This window comes from Mirounga angustirostris, unplaced genomic scaffold (assembly GCF_029215605.1).
Source record: "Mirounga angustirostris isolate CCGP_5_RB_7025 unplaced genomic scaffold, mMirAng1.0.hap1 SCAF_9, whole genome shotgun sequence".
In the NCBI taxonomy this organism is placed as follows: domain Eukaryota; kingdom Metazoa; phylum Chordata; class Mammalia; order Carnivora; family Phocidae; genus Mirounga; species Mirounga angustirostris.
Genome location: NW_026991717.1, coordinates 59,801,790 through 59,817,039, shown reverse-complemented (window position 1 = coordinate 59,817,039; position 15,250 = coordinate 59,801,790). Strand labels below are relative to the sequence as shown.

The 15,250-nt window shown below is 50.1% G+C and overlaps 1 protein-coding gene across 9 annotated transcripts in view; it reads right to left on the bottom strand.

Annotated features, from left to right (window-relative positions):
- FRMD5 (FERM domain containing 5) overlaps positions 1-15,250 on the bottom strand; it is a 309,170-nt gene that overhangs the window by 39,812 nt on the left and 254,108 nt on the right. For 7 of the 9 annotated variants that reach the window (XM_045900184.3, XM_045900182.3, XM_064570531.1 and 4 more), the window contains 2 exons: positions 4,760-4,864; positions 108-150 (listed from right to left, as the gene is read on the bottom strand). In XM_045900184.3, coding sequence (XP_045756140.1) covers positions 108-150; positions 4,760-4,864 — 148 coding nt within the window. Of the gene's footprint in view, positions 1-107; positions 151-4,259; positions 4,321-4,759; positions 4,865-13,764; positions 13,960-15,250 lie in introns of those variants that run through there. The other 2 variants (XM_054513562.2, XM_045900185.3) reach the window with 2 other exon arrangements.

The following is a 15,250-nucleotide window of genomic DNA, read 5'->3' as shown; positions in this document are numbered from 1 at the left end:
ACTTATACAGGAACGGTGGGCAATGACCAAGACTTACTAAATGCGGGAGGTTTCATCCCACCCTCCCCAGGGGTGAGGCTCCCCACCTTTTCATGAAGAATACTTACATCTCAATTGCTTCACCACAGACTTTGTAAACTCCAACCAATGCTGAAACAGAGAACACAGAACAAGAAAACCCGAATGAGAAGCAGTGTCAACTCTAACTTGTTTTACCCAATTTAAATAACTGGACAGATTGTAGCCCAGGGTGAAAGCAGCCCAAAGCTTGTGATATGTAGGCTTGGAGAGCAGAGAGTGATAGGAGTTTTGCAAGTAAGCTCCCCATGGAACCAGCTGTGAAGGGGGAAAAGTTCCAGCTTCAGATGCCATTTCTGGGCTTCCCTGGCAATGCTGCCTTCCAAAGTAGGGTGCCAGGGTTCTGAGCCGTATTTCTGGCATACCATTAGGCACAAGCGAATGCACGTATGTGTAATGGGGACAAAGCCCCGCCTGTCTTGAGCACGGAGACGCTGACATTAGTGGATTGTGTGTGTTTGTGTTATGTGCCAGCTATTTTTTTTTTTTTTGGCAGGGGTGGGCAGTGGGGACAGAGGCTATTGGTCGTGGCTCTAGAAAGTATTAACAGGTGGAATTTCATCAATGGTGAGAAGGCAGGGATGGCTGGTGCATCCTCCATCTTTGTTTGAGTAGCATATTGCCAACCCTTGTGTTAGGGCATACATACTCAGATTCCTTGGCATCCAGGGATGTTTAAAGTCTCAGTCTCATAAGATAACTAACCACAACTAATGTGTAGGATCGTATCGTTTTTCCCTTGGATTTTCGTAGAGGCAGGATATAGTAGCAATACATTTTTTTTCCCCCATGGTACTTATGTTTGCGGAAAGGAAGCAATGAGATCATTCTATAACTGTTTCCCAGTTCTACATGAATGCTTTATAAAATGCATTATTGATGTTTGTTGCTTTTATGCTAATCAATAAATTTGACAGTTTGCAGAAAGCTACAACGGCTGTTACTTGGGATTTGATTATCTGGAAGTAGACTGAAACCATTAGCCATAAGCTCTGTGAAGGCAGAAAACTGTCAGCTGCCGGTGCCCTGAAGAGTGTTCAAGATACAGCTACCAAACGGACGAAGGAAGCGGGTCCATGCTGGGTCCACATCTCCCTCTTTTCTGGCTACTTCCATTTAGAGCAACATCTTGGCAGAACCTTCCCTCTGGCAGGAAAGAAGCCAGGGCCGTGCAGACAGCATCCTGGCCTCCCGCGGTTCCTAGCTCTCACCTTCTGGGCTGGGCTGTGGGTCACACAGTTAATGGACCCACTAAGAGCCAGTTCCTCCGTCAGCTCCACATGGATAATCTGGGCTGACATTCTGCTCTCTTGCTTCCTCTGATCTGAGTTCCCACGAGGCTGGCAACTCATTATAGCCACTCAATGTGGTTAAGAGGTCCTTCTCACATTACACGGCCCACCGCGGCTTGGCTTCATGGGGAAGCAAAGGCAAGAGATGAAATTGCACAGGAACAAGTGGGGTTCGAGGCTGAGCCTGTGAAGGCGGAGGAGGCCCGTCTGATTGGAGCACGTCGGAATTGTGTCCAGCTAGGAGAACACAGCGAGTGTCTGGGGCTCAGAATGCCCCCAGGCATCTGAGGGATAGATTAAAATAAACAAACAATGGAAGATGGAAACTACAAGGGAAGACCGTGAGATGCGTTCTCAGCAGAAGGCAGGTGGAGCTGAATGACAAAAAGCCTATTCCCCTCGGCCAGGGCTGAAGAGGACTTCAGTCTGCACTGTAGTGAAAGGCTGTTGGAGACAGCGCCGGGTGGGGGGGGGGAGGTGAAAGCCATAACAGCTTGTCCAGGAGATTTTAAGGGTCTGGTAGAGAAATCAAGAGAAATCAGGATCCCCAAAAGGGAGTGATGGCCAGAGTTACCCTTTGCAGCGGTCTGGCTAAATCTGGGTCCCACAATCACTAGCAAACTGATAACAGGAGACTGGGGAGGAAGGGTCAGGAGAAGAGAAAAGAAGGTTCAGAGAGGACAGTTTCCACCCGTATCTGGGTCATTGGGCCAATGTGGCACGATCTGGAGGTTCTGGTGGCTGGAAAGGGTGCCTCCAGTCTGAAAGGAGAGTCTGAGAGCAGGCTGAGGCCCTGGACCTGAGCCAGCAATAGGCTCCCCGCTGTGGGTCCCCCAGGAGGGACCAGGAGCGTTCCCAGACCCCATGGGCACCTGTGCAGGCAGTGAGGGGGTGGATGTGAGCTTGGGTTCTGGTGCCCCAGGGGAGGAGGTTTATTTTAGGACCTCACAACCTAAGGGAGCGGGGAGCTTACCCCCTCCATTCTCTACCACGAGTCACCCAATCTGGGGTGACAATTTCCCCACAACTCTCAAGCACCTTTCCAAGCCTCTCTGCTCTCCTTAACCCCTCAGCACAGTCACAGAACTTCAGAAACTGTCAGGTATGAATTCAGCTGGAACCTTAGAACCCATACAGAGCCTGGCATCAGACAGCTCCGAGCTGGAGACTGGCAGTGCCATATGCCTTGGGCAAGTCACTCCTTAACCTGACATTTTATTTCCTCAGCCAGAGAATGGCTATTTGACTTGTGGATACTCGGCTTATTTGTATAAGGATTAAAGAACATGTGGGAAGCTCTTAGCTTCATGCCTGATAGAACTCAGGGCTCAACATACATGGGCTGAAAGGCCTGGGTTTGTGCTCAGTGCAGAGCCCAGCACACAGTAGCCGCTCCATACAGGTTTATTTCCCCGTTTCTCCATTTCTTTATATTTCTCTGTCTCCTCCTGCTTTGGTCTTTATCCCCTCCATGTACTCTCTTATTCTTCTTAAGCACATTTTGACCTAACTAGAAAATAATGAGGATATGTTTTGTTTCTTTTTCTTCATAAGCCACTCTCTTCAGGAGATGAAGAGAACTTGGGGTAACCTGCCTTCCCTCTTAAGAAGAAAACAGCTCAGACCAAAAAAATAAACAACAAGAAACCCCCTGGTAAAAACAGTCCATCATTTTATAGTGAATGGACACCTACAGCATGTGAGGACATGTAGCTTCCTGGTATCATGGCCCTTTTGAGGTTCTAGAGCTAAGGACAGTATTTACGTCAAGACTGGAGACTTCATAGGGCAAGGGGCTGACCTTACTTCCTAAACAGTGGTGATGCTCAAAATTCTGCTGAGCCAAGAGGACCAGAATATGTCAGAGAAGGGGGCAGGGCTTTTCAAAAGAAAGGGATACAGTCCTATGGATTCTTTCTTTAAGCTAAAGTGTTCAGCAGAAAACTCTAAATGTGACCTGGAGACACAGTGGCTCAGAGCATCAAAGAACAAAACAGCACTTGACTCTGGCATGCTGAGGCGTGTATCCATTCACTCATTACCTGCGGTCCTGGGCATTGCTAGGGGACTGTGCCTTCGGGGGCTCTGAGGCCCCCAGTGACAACAGAGATGGAACCCATGTTTGGAGCTGTGAAGAAAATCAGTGAACCCATGGAAGGGGGACCCTCTGGGATTTTGTGCTGATAATATCTTTGGAGGATGGTAGACCAGAGTGGGGGGTGGGCAGGGGTATAGGGAAGGGGGAGACAGGCCCGAATGCTTCTGCATGTTTTCCCACTTCAGTGGGGGCACCAGAGAATACATCCCCACAGAAAGGAAAGGGCTGATAAAAAGAAGTTCTAGGAAGTGCAGATGTCTGCTAGTGGAGCAGCTGGGCAAGTGGAGGGGGAAATTTTTGGCATCATACACCATGAACTCACCCACTCATCACTCCTTCAGCAAATATTTACTGAACGTCCACTACATTCTAGGCCCTGTGCTCGTTCTATGGGATGTAGTGCTGAATGAGAGAAAGTGCATACACTCATGGAACTTCCATTTTTGCCCGGAACACAGGTAATCCAACAGGCAACCATAGCATGGCGTAGAAAGTGCTACAAGAGGGGTAGTACAGGGCCTGTGGGGCACACAGGAGGGACCCCTCGTTCACGGTGGGGGTGGGGGAAGAATCCCTGGAAGAAGTGCAAGTCCAAGCTGAGACATTACACGTGAGAAGGAGTCAGCCAGAAGCAAAGCGTGGAGTGCGGAGAGGGGAGGAAAGGGAGAAGAGATGTTCTGGGCAGCGGGGCTGTACAGGCGGAGGCAATGGGAAGAGAGAAGGATGGCATCTGGAGAGCCACAGCAGGGAGGAGACAGGTCAGGGGAGGCTGGGGCCTGGGGGTGACGGACCTGTTCTCATCTCCGTCCGGAATGAGCCCTGTGTCTGTGGAGCAGAACGAGAACCGAAGCATTTGCAAGGTGCTCAGGGGCCCATGTCAGTTCGGCTCGATCTCTGTCCTGCGCAAACTGGTGGAAGGTGGGGCCCTTCCGAGCCGGAACTGTGTGGCTCAGCTCAGTCACTAGAGAGCGGGCAGGAGAGGCTCAGCCTGTGACCTGTGCTCGAAGACAGTAACACCAGCCCCGCTGCCCTGCCGCCAACCGGGCAGCTTTGGGCAGATCACGTCAGCCCTCTAGGCTGCCAATCTCAGCATCTGCGAATGGCGGGCCACACTCGCTGAGCTCTGCCAAGGTGGCTACGTGATCTGAAGAGGTGACGCCCAAATGCGGGGCCCGGGGGGCCACTCATCCCTGAGGCTAAACTCAAGAGTATGAGTGGCAGTCCAAGGACTCAGGCTACTGACCAGCCCTCAGGAGGTCAGTGAATATTTGCGCTTCAAATATTGACTTACCCGCTGCTTGTCTGGGTCCACAAAGCGGATCCCAAAGTAGTCTTTCTCAAGAAGGTTCAGGTGGTGGCAAAGAAGGTCAAACAGGTACTGGCCCTTGGCATCTCTCTGCAAAGAAAGCAAGCTCCATGGAGAAACGACAGGGCTTCTTCAGTGTAACTTCGTTTTGATTGTCATTAAAAACCATTCAGGGGCGCCTGGCCAGCTCAGTCGGTAGAGCATGAGACTCTTGACCTCAGGGTCATGTGTTCAAGCCCCACATTGGGCCTAGAGGTTACTTAAAAAAAATCGTCTAGAAGTTGGATGAGGATATGAAAAGGGCACATGTCTGTAACCGTGTCCTCCATATTGTGATGCATTAGACAGTCTCTCAAGTTCCAAGGCTTTTTGCACTTGGAAGGAGCCCAAGAATCCTTCAGTCCACAAAGATGTCAGAGAAGTCACAGGAGAGTCGGGTAAGCCCAGTTGCAATCTCAAATGCATGAAGCTTTCCTGAACTTGTGGGAGCGGGGCAAGTCAGCGTGGGATACACTGAGTCCAGCTGGTCCTGCCTCTGACATAGATCCTGAATCCACCTTCCTGTCTCCAACCCCATGGTCAAGCCACCACCATCTCTCAACAGCCTCTCTCCACATAGCAAACACGGTGACCACAATTTAGACATGGGACCTTTTTTTGCTGAATATGTAACACAGGCATACTAATATATTCGAACGTACAAAAGGATACACTATGAAGGGTAGGTCTCCCTTCCATCCTGGTCACCCTGTGCCTCAGTTCCCCTCCCCAGAAGCAACCCATGACCAGCTCCTTGTGTATTCTTAATGTGGGATTTTATACATGGGCAAGCCCATATACATATATAGCACTTTTTAAAATATAGTGGCAGCATATTTTATGCTGTATCCTATTTCTTGTGTTTTTTTTTTTTCTCCTACCAAGGGTATCTTGCGAATCCTTCTCTGGCAGTACATATAGACATGCGTCACGGTTTTTAACTGCTGCAGACCACTGGGATGAACCCACATGTACGTACCCGAATCCGTATTCGTGGAATTCGTTTCTTATCTGCTACTACAAACAACGTGGCAGTGAGCACACAGTGATCTTTAATTAGATCACCACTCTTGCTTAACACTGTCAGCGGCTCCCCATCGCTCTCAGAATGAAACCTAAACTCTGACCATGGCCTCCAAGGCTCTAACACCCTAGCTCGTGCCTCCTGTGAACTCCTCCTGAATCATTCTCCTCGCTGCTCTCGCCACGCCTTCTCTCCCTGATGCTCCAAGGCCTTCCACCCCTGGGTCCCTGTATGCCCTCTGCCTGGACGGCCCTTCCTCCAGCTCTTTCCATGGCCACTCCTTCTCTCGAGGTCTCAGCTCAAATGTCCCCTCTGCAGAGGGGCCCCTCCCAATTATGATCTCATTTATCCTGCGTATTCCCTTCATGGGACTTACAACAATCTGTAATTGCCCTGTTGATTTGTTTACTTGTTTATTTACTGTCTGCTCCCTTGCTAGGCTGTAGTTTTCCTGAAGGCAGGAGCCCTCCCCCAGAACTCAGCACGGGGCCTGGCAGATGGCAGCTACATCCTCAACAATTATTCACTGAATAAGTGAACAACCGAATGAACAGAAGGTAGAGGGTTGGCTAAAAGTTTTCATAAATTAGGAAATTAGGCCATTTCTAAACCTTTAACTTCTCCTCCAGGGACCTGTGTTGGTATCTGGGATGCGCTGGGAGGAGAATGACTTGCGGGAAAGTGTCAGAATATCTGGAGCTCCGCAACACAGCAATCTCGAGGCCTATCCCCAGTGGTCCCTGCAGCTCCGCGGAGACTATCATCTCTGGGGGGACTGTGTCTCATTTTGCAACCAAAATCAAGGCTGACTTATAAAATCCGAAGGATCTCACCTGTGTGAAGGCCCAAGGGCCTGGCACTGCTCCAAGAATGGGCAGACCTCTCAGACCTCCACGAAAGGTTTACACCTCACCTCTTCCCCTTCTGCCAGCTCACCCTGTACTTTCCAAGGAGAACTAGGGCAGGATATCCAATCTCTCAGCAAATATCTTAAGAAGCTTATCCTTGCAGGATTGGAAGGATGAGTGAGTAGACAGCTCAAGTAAGGAAGGCAGCGCCATTGGGCACCTCCCTTCCTCTTCTGCTGGCCCCACACTCCCTCTTAACACAATCCCAAGCAGCTGCCCCAATTCTTACACCCTTTGATCTCCCACCAGAAAGAGCTACTCTTGTTACGACTCACGCTGGGACTTCTGGGCAGTGGGTTATAAACCAGGTTTTGCGAAAGACTCCATCAACAACTGTCTTTTTGGGCAGGGACTGCTAACTCTTTCCTCACCAATACCCCAGAGTGTGGGAAGAGCTTAAACTCTTTTGTAAGGTTCTTCTGGGAGCAGAGGAAATGTTTCACTCCATCCCAAGCGGCATGTCCTGTACTATTCTCTCTCCCAGAGCAACTGGAATGGAATATTAAGAAGCAGTTGCATATTGTGAATATTTTTCTCTGAAAATTTTACTTTGCATCGAGGTGGCTACTTCATAGTGATCAGTTAGGGTGCGTTTTAATGGCTGACGTAGTTCACTTCCGTCCCTACAACAACCATATCAGCAGGAGCCTGGGGTAGCCATGGGGAAAATGTGTCTCGTGTGATAGAAATCACAAGAACTTTTAATGAGAATCATGTCTGCCATAAAAATAACTCATTTGCAGGAGCGGGCAACTCGGATACATTCGTAGGGACCTTAGTTGGCGAGAACTTTATATTCAGTAGATCTAAACTCAGAGTTCTCCCACTTCACAGGAAGAAAAAACAAACATGGCTTTTTCTCTTCAGATAGTTACCAAAAAAAAAAAAAAAAAACCCATTATACTTCCCTTATATCAATAGAACAGGATCTTTTTTCTTGCTACTTTTTAGCATCTGATGAAATTCCTGCTCCCCACCACGAAGTCATAGTTCCCTCAGGTTCCATTTGCCGGTGGTAGATGCATGGTTTTGAGCTACAAGGCTCTTATGAAGACTAATGAAGAGAAGCATCTTCCTTTACTGTTTCTCTGAGGCTGGAGGGTGGGAGGTGAGGGGAACGGGGAGAGAGGCAGGAACAGAGTCCCTCCTTATGGCAGAAGTCCATCAAGTTTATTTTTTTTTTAAGATTTTTTAAAAAATTTATTCATTTGACAGAGATACAGAGAGAGAGAGCGAGTGAGCATGAGCAGGGGGAGAGGCAGAGGGAGAAGCAGGCTCCCCACGGAGCAGGGAGCCTGATGCGGGACTCAATCCCAGGACCCCAGGATCATGACCTGAGCCGAAGGCAGACACTTAACCATCTGAGCCACCCAGGCACCCCTCCATCAAGTTTAAATTCCTGGCAGAAACACAAGGCAGCATCACTTCAGAGCACTGCTGGGGCACCTTTCACAGAGGGTTGCAACCCGCCCCTCTCTTGGAACACTCACGCCAGGGGCTGGCGAAGTGGCCTCAGGCAGCCTTGGGGCAGGGAGTCACAGTCAGCTGAACCACCATGGTGGCCTCCCTACGAGAAGCCATTGGCAGGGGTAAGTATAGGAATTTTAAACTTCCTGGCCTTGTACTTTCAGATGCCAGCCAGCTGTGTCCTAGGATCCTCTTTCTGTGGTCTCCCTGTACTACATCTGGGGCTTTCTGGAATATTCTGTGGTCTCCGAGTCTTCTCTTTTGGTGGGATGGCAAAATCCAGTGAGTATGGTCTTCTCTTCCCTTTGCATACAGTTGCTCTGACACCACAAGCTGCACCGTGTGTTGTGTGCTGAATGTTGTGCCATTGATTACGCTGGGGAAACAAGCACTTGCATTGACAGGTGATTACTGTTTATCACAAAGTCAGGGCTCCAAGCCTGAGGATGTTTATCTTCAGGACAAGTGAGCTGCAGCAGGGCACCCAAATCCAGCTAAGCCTCTGAGGTTATTCTCTTGCCAAAGATATTACTGGGTCAACATAACTTACTAATACAAATCAATTTGTATTTTGTGAACCACAATAGTACCTATTTGAAAATAGTACCTAGTAGTATTAGAAAATAATAGTGCATATACAGGCAACCCGTTTACTCTCTCTGTATGGTGTGCAGAATGATGGATGAACTCCTTAGAATCATTCTGCAACTCTCAGGTTGGGAGAATTCATACTCTTGCTCCTCCCTGGAGCTCCAGGCTCTGGTTCTCTATTCTTCAGGGAAGAGACTGAGGCAGCAAGCAGTAAGCAAGTGTGGGCGAGTGACCTAAACTTATTCAAGGTTAATTGCATTTTCTGCCTCATAATCAATAACTTTGGATAGGAGAGCAGCTTTATTCTAACCCATCGTGGGGTTAATCCCAGGGACTCTGGCATAGTGCATCCTGATCAGAGGGGCTAACATGTAGAAAGGCCCCCACTCATTAGGCCTCACCTCATTCAGTCAGCTTACCCGTGAGGTAGGCAGATTTTACGTGTAAACTACTTGAGTCTTGAAGAGGGCAAGAGCGATCACAACTTTCTCAGGCCCTGGGCTACGTGCTATTAAAGAGGAACTGGCCACGGTTTCCTGGGCCCTTAGAGAAGGCAGACGTGAGAGGGAGGGTAGTAGGCAGTGGTATCTGCAGTCCAAGAGCACAAGAGCCCAGGGGTGTCAGGAGGCCACGGCCAAGGAGGGGATGCCTAGAGGAGAGGGCAAGAGCTGAACCAGTTGTCCTTAGGCACCCAACAGGGAAGGATGCGGCTGCAGGGGTGGGACGGCATCGCAGCCTCAGTTCTAGCTCAGCTTTATATTTAAATTTTGTACAGGCCAGAGAAAGGCTGCTTTCTTTATCAGTGTCCTCTGAAGGCATGTGTGCGCCAGTGTCTGCCAGGTTCAGGAGCAGATGATGTGGAATGCTCCTGAACGTCACAGAGGGACGGCCACAGAAGCTCATCTTCTCGGGGCCATGGCATGAGTAAGCTGAGCCAGAAAGTGTGAATCAATTCCTGGGGTGCATTCCTGCCCCTGTGTTCACACGCTACACCAGCCCAGCTTTCTGAGGGGAGGGAGGACAAGGGGCCCGCAAGGGCGGGGAGGGGCAGATTTCTTAACATCAGCACCTTCCATGCTCATTTGCATTTTTCTTTGAAGGGAAGGAATCCCTGCTGAGCTCCTGGCTCAGGAGTCCGCTTTTCTTGCTTAGTCATAAACCAACAGAATCTGTCCAGGAACTGCTGAGGCGGCAGCTAGAAGAGCCGCCAAGCTCACTCCGGGAGAAGACAGAGCAGCTCATTCCAGGGAGCAGTGCAGCCGGCCCGTTTTTGCGGCAGGTCACCCCAAATGCAGCAGACTCACAGGGGAGCCCGACCCAGCATGCTCTTGGCTCCTCACTCTCAGAGGAGACGGATGCCAGAACTTGGCGGGTAGGCCCAAGGATGGGGCCCATGCAGGCGCTAGGGATCCAGGCCAAAGTGTCAGGAGCCATGCAACCAGGGGAGCCAGAGGGCCATGGGGTCCCCGGGGAGAGGCCAGGCCCCAAGTGGAGGGAAGTCAGAGTTCAGAAGGAGAGAAGAATGCTCACCCTGACTCCTACAGCCACTGGCCTCACCTAGTTCTTACTAAAGATAGCAACTTCCTGCCCCAACACCACCTCCCTCCATTTGATGTGCAAACTGAGGGAGCTGGGGTGACTTTTATGATGCAAAGAGCTATCTGTAGGTTCAGATGCCAGGCATGGTGCCTCAGGGAGTCCTGTTGGCAGTCCTCGCTCCGGTCAGAGAACCGGCTTAGCTCAGTGCCACATGGAATGGCCTGCAGAGGATGCACACTCAGGGTGGGGAAAACACAGTCTGGAGCATGGAGGTCACTGTGTGCAAGCCAATGTCATGGGAGGGAGGACAAGTGCTCCATCAGCACAGATGGCCAAACCAGCCTCAACGAGATCAACTAAGACCCTCTGAGCAGAACCTTCAAACCTGCTGTTGTAGAGTCTGTAAGAGTGGGGCTAAGGGGAAGGCTAGACTTATTGAGATATCAGCGGTGATTTTAGAGGCAAGGCATCCTCATGCCTCTGCGGGTTCCTTGTGCCCAGTGAAGTTCCTGGGAAGGAAAACACTCCGAGCTGGGCCTGAAAAAAAAGCAAATTTGTCTATCTTTCCCACAGGGAGGCCAGTCTTACAAGTCACGTGACCCTCAGAAGCATCACTGTTTCTTGCTATCGACTGAGTAAGTTTTGGTTGTACTTTTCCAGCCAGTGCCGAATATCTCTGTGGACTAGTCATGTCACAGCTGCAAAATTACTGAAAACTCAGCAAGGCTTGTTAGAAAAAACTCAGTACTTTGTATTTTTGTACTTTGTGAATCTCATATTCTCTCTTACACACACACCCTGTGCCTCTCATAACATGTTGCTTCAGATCACTTGTAAAGAAATCCCAGCATTTTGGGGCAAACAGACCTCTCCTTGCCCCCAACCCTAAAGACAGTTTAACAACTCATTTTATTGCCTCCCCACTCCTTCTCTTTTGCAAAGGGCAAATGCCCATGTTATTTGGCAAATCTGGGAATTTCTGGGGCTATAGGGAGTGGCCTGGGTGGCCAGGGTCAGAAATATGGCAAGCTCAGCAATCTAACTGGTTCTTTTAGCCCTGTAGCTATTCTTTCAATTTCCCTCCCTCTCAGCAGAAAACTGTTTATTTGCCTGTACCAACAAACAGGACAGATTCTGAGTTGGACACAGCCCATAAAGGAAAGAGGCCAGGATTTCTGAGTCCTAGTGCAGTCTCCTTTGCAGCTGTCCTCTCGGGTCACTCATGTTCCCTAGAAGTTGAGATGGGGGCAAAGGGGACAGGGAGGGGAAGGGCTCTGGGCGGGAAGGTGGCGGAGGCCCTGGGGATGAGCACCGGGCTTGGAGTCAGGGCCCTGCTCTGCCGCATCTCAGCTTGTGACCTCAGACCTGTCCCCCAATCTCTCCGAACTTTCGTTTCTTTATCCAGAAAACAAGGTTAATACTACATCTCCCAAAGGATGATTGTGAGGTTTAAAAACAAGAGACATAATATACATAAAAACCCCGTGTATTTTTCCTACCAAATTCCTCTGCTTCCTGGGACCTGTTCTTTCCTTAGGCTGAATGGATGTGAACATGACAATGTCTTAGCAATGATCCACCGCACTCACTGAACAGAAACCAGTCCTCCCCGGAGAAGGACACTTAGGTGGGTTCTGGCTCTCCATCAGCCTGTGCAATGTACCCTGGCTGATGGGGATGGCCACTATTTTGGAAATCTGCCCCACAGGGCTCTCAAAGCGCGGATTTGTGTTTTCTCCATACCCCAACGCCATTTTCCCGAGGCTAGGCTGGAAGAAGAGTAGAAAATATCAAATATATGCCATCAACCCAAATCCTTCGGGGGCCTGACAGCTTCTACTCAGGGCCACAGAGACAAAGAGCATCTTATGACGTGCTCTGGACACGTTCCTAACACTTGGGAAGGAGGAGGTGAGTGCGGTGGGGGATGAGATACGACACTTATAGTGGGGAATAGCCACTATACCTTTTAATGCCTTGGCATCAATGAGAATAAAAAGCAAAAAGCAAAAAGCATTTGGCAAAATGTATTTCATTAAATTAACCCGGAGCCGCTCTCTCTCTCAACAAACATAACTGGTGCTCTCTGGTGTTAAAGTTAGGGGAGCTAACTGTTGTCTCAGACTCTTCCCTGGCACAATCCTCAGGTGACTGCCCAACTTGTTGACACAGAAAAAGGGAAGGATGGACAAGTAGAGCCCATAGCTCTCTGACCGGAGCCCCGAGTTCCCCGGAGCTCATTCAGCCACTCATAGCCCCTGGCATTCCCAGCTGGGAGAGACAGGGCATGCTCATTGCCTCTCTTGAGAAGGATGGACAGGGCCGCCCTTGAAAAGCCCCTCATCGGAGCAGTGAGAGCTCTGAGGTCGGGTGCCGGGGCCTGACTCTCTGTGGTCTATGGTCCCGGGGCGGGGGGCCCCCACCTCCATGAGCATCTCCCTTCCCAGCACGAAGTGGAAACCACCTCACTGGCACCACACAACACAACTGAGAGCTGTGGGAGAGGACAGAGGCAGCTGGGGCCAGGAGCCAAACAGATGGTAGAGAGATGGTTTACCATACAAGTGCCGAGGCCTGGGAAAGCAACATGACAAACCCCAGCTCTCCCAGCAGTGGCTGTCCCTTTGGTGGAAGGGGAGGGGGGAGAGGGGCAAGCTAGGAGGCAGATGGCCAGCTCACTTAAAAGCAGAGTTTCCTTGATAAACAACAAATTCAGAACCACACCAGAGGTTCCCAAACTTCAGCCTGCATCACCTGGAGGGTCGTTAAAACAATGCGGGGCTGCTCTCCTAGGGTTGCTGGCTCAGTGGGTCTGGGGCGGGCCTGATAACGTGCATCTCTAACACGTTCCCAGGGGATGCTGCTGCTGGTCGTGGACCAGTGGACCCTATCCACCCTTCTCCGGCACCCGCTGGTCCCGAGCTGCTCTGGGAGCAAAGACGTCAGGGATAAGGGAGGAAACGCAGATATTTGAATTCTGCCACAGCCCACCTCCGGCAGCCAAGTTCTCACTTGTGTTCAGCCCTCACGGTGTCACATACCAAGAGTATCGACTTTAGAGCATTAGGCTTGCCAGGGAAGTGCTGTGGAGAACTCTGCTCCTTCCTGCCAGGTTTTCAAATTCTGCCTTTTGTGACAGTGCCGGCTGGAAAGTTCAAGTCCCCAGTTACCATTTACTTCCAATGGCTAAGGAGCTCAAAACTCACTGCTCTTTTGCCACGAACTAGATCATTGCAAAGTAAAGCCCGCAGTTACCCTCCAAACCTAATTCAGAGAACAAGCCCCTTCCCACCCCAATTCTGCTGTCATAGGCAGGGAATCTGTTTCAGAACATCTCCTCTCCCAGCCTCTAGTGTCTCTTGTCTAGGAGGTGGGTTGGGAGCTGCCCCAGACCTCTGCCTAGTGCTGTCTTCCCTCTATACCTGTGCTCTTCCGGCTTCTCAGTCAGACTTCCATCTTGGCTGCCGTGAGCTGCCTTCTGCTTCCTCTCTCTTTTCCAGGAAAGAATCCAGCTGGCCCTCTGTTGGGGGTGGGGAAATGGGTGGGTACAGAATATGTGCCCTGGAGATGCCATTCCATGCCCAGAAGTCAAGTCACCTGTGTTCAGCATAGATCAGGGAGTCAGGGGCAGGAGGGGACTGATGGGAGAAAGTAAAGGCCCGTTCTCGGGCAAGTCATTTTCCTCCATGAGCCACGGTTTCCCTGTGTGTACATGATCTCACATCTCCTATGTGCCCCAAGTCTCTGATTCTGTTATTAGTTGACTGGAGTAATCACACTCCAGGCCCATGTTCTCTTCAATGAGGATAAAAAAAAAAAAAGTTTAACAGAAAAGGCTAACCATGCAGCTGTAGAAGGTAGAGGTCTAACACATTTATCGCTAGTTTAATTAATTTAAAAAACTCAAGGCTGTTGCTCAAAGTAAATGGAAAGAGTAACTAAACAGAATTCATTCAATTCTAGAAACCGCCTCTAGCAGGCCTGAGACAGTAAAGGCCATTGTGTGAAACTATTATCTTGCTACGAGTCTGGTCATTTTCTATTCCACTGTGAGCGATGGAAAAATCCCATTAGATCATCCATTGCACATCTCTGGCCTCACACAGTGAGGACTGTTGCAGAATCTCCTCAGGATGGATCCTGAGCCTCTACCTCCCTCTCCTCTCCAAGCTCACGGTTTCCTCAACTATAACCAGAGTGGCAGTGGGGCTCCTGAATTTCTATACACAAGGGCCTTGGGGTGACAGTCTGGCTATTTTATTTGCACAGCCCTGTATAGAAGATTAACTCTTCAACTGTCCAATAAGCAAGGGATAGGGAGTGACAGAGATGGGAAGGGGCTGACAAAGTGTCCCTTCCAACCTCATCCTGCACTGTCCTAAGTTTACTCAGAGGGAGAGCCTCTGAACCAGGGCTGAGGTAGAAGCTAAGGGTGTGGCTGTGAGGCAAATGCCTCCGGGTCCACGAACCTCAGTTTCCTGAGGCTTCTCCCAGATGTAATACTTTAGTGGCTGAACAGCAACAGGTGCCTCTTGGTCTATAAATAATTCCTGGGCTTGGAAATATATCTGCTAACATGCACTGAGGGATGACCAGATCCCCAGGGCATCAGGCAAGAACATGGTCCAGGCCTTGCGGTGTGATGGAGAAAACAGAGGAGGCAAAACTTGTGGAAGTATGTTGCTGCTCCTCTGCAGTTTTTCAGCCTGAAGAGCAGGAATGAGAGCAGGGGAGGCAGGAGCCTTGAGCCCAGCAGCACCCCCGAGGCCTCTGGCACCTCCCTGTCATCTCTGTACAGCAAGGCCACCAACACTGAAACCAAGAGTCCCCTGAGGACTGGCCGAGATGTCGCTGCTGAAAAAAATCTTGCACATCTGCTGCAAGCTGAATATCGTGTAATTTGAAGGC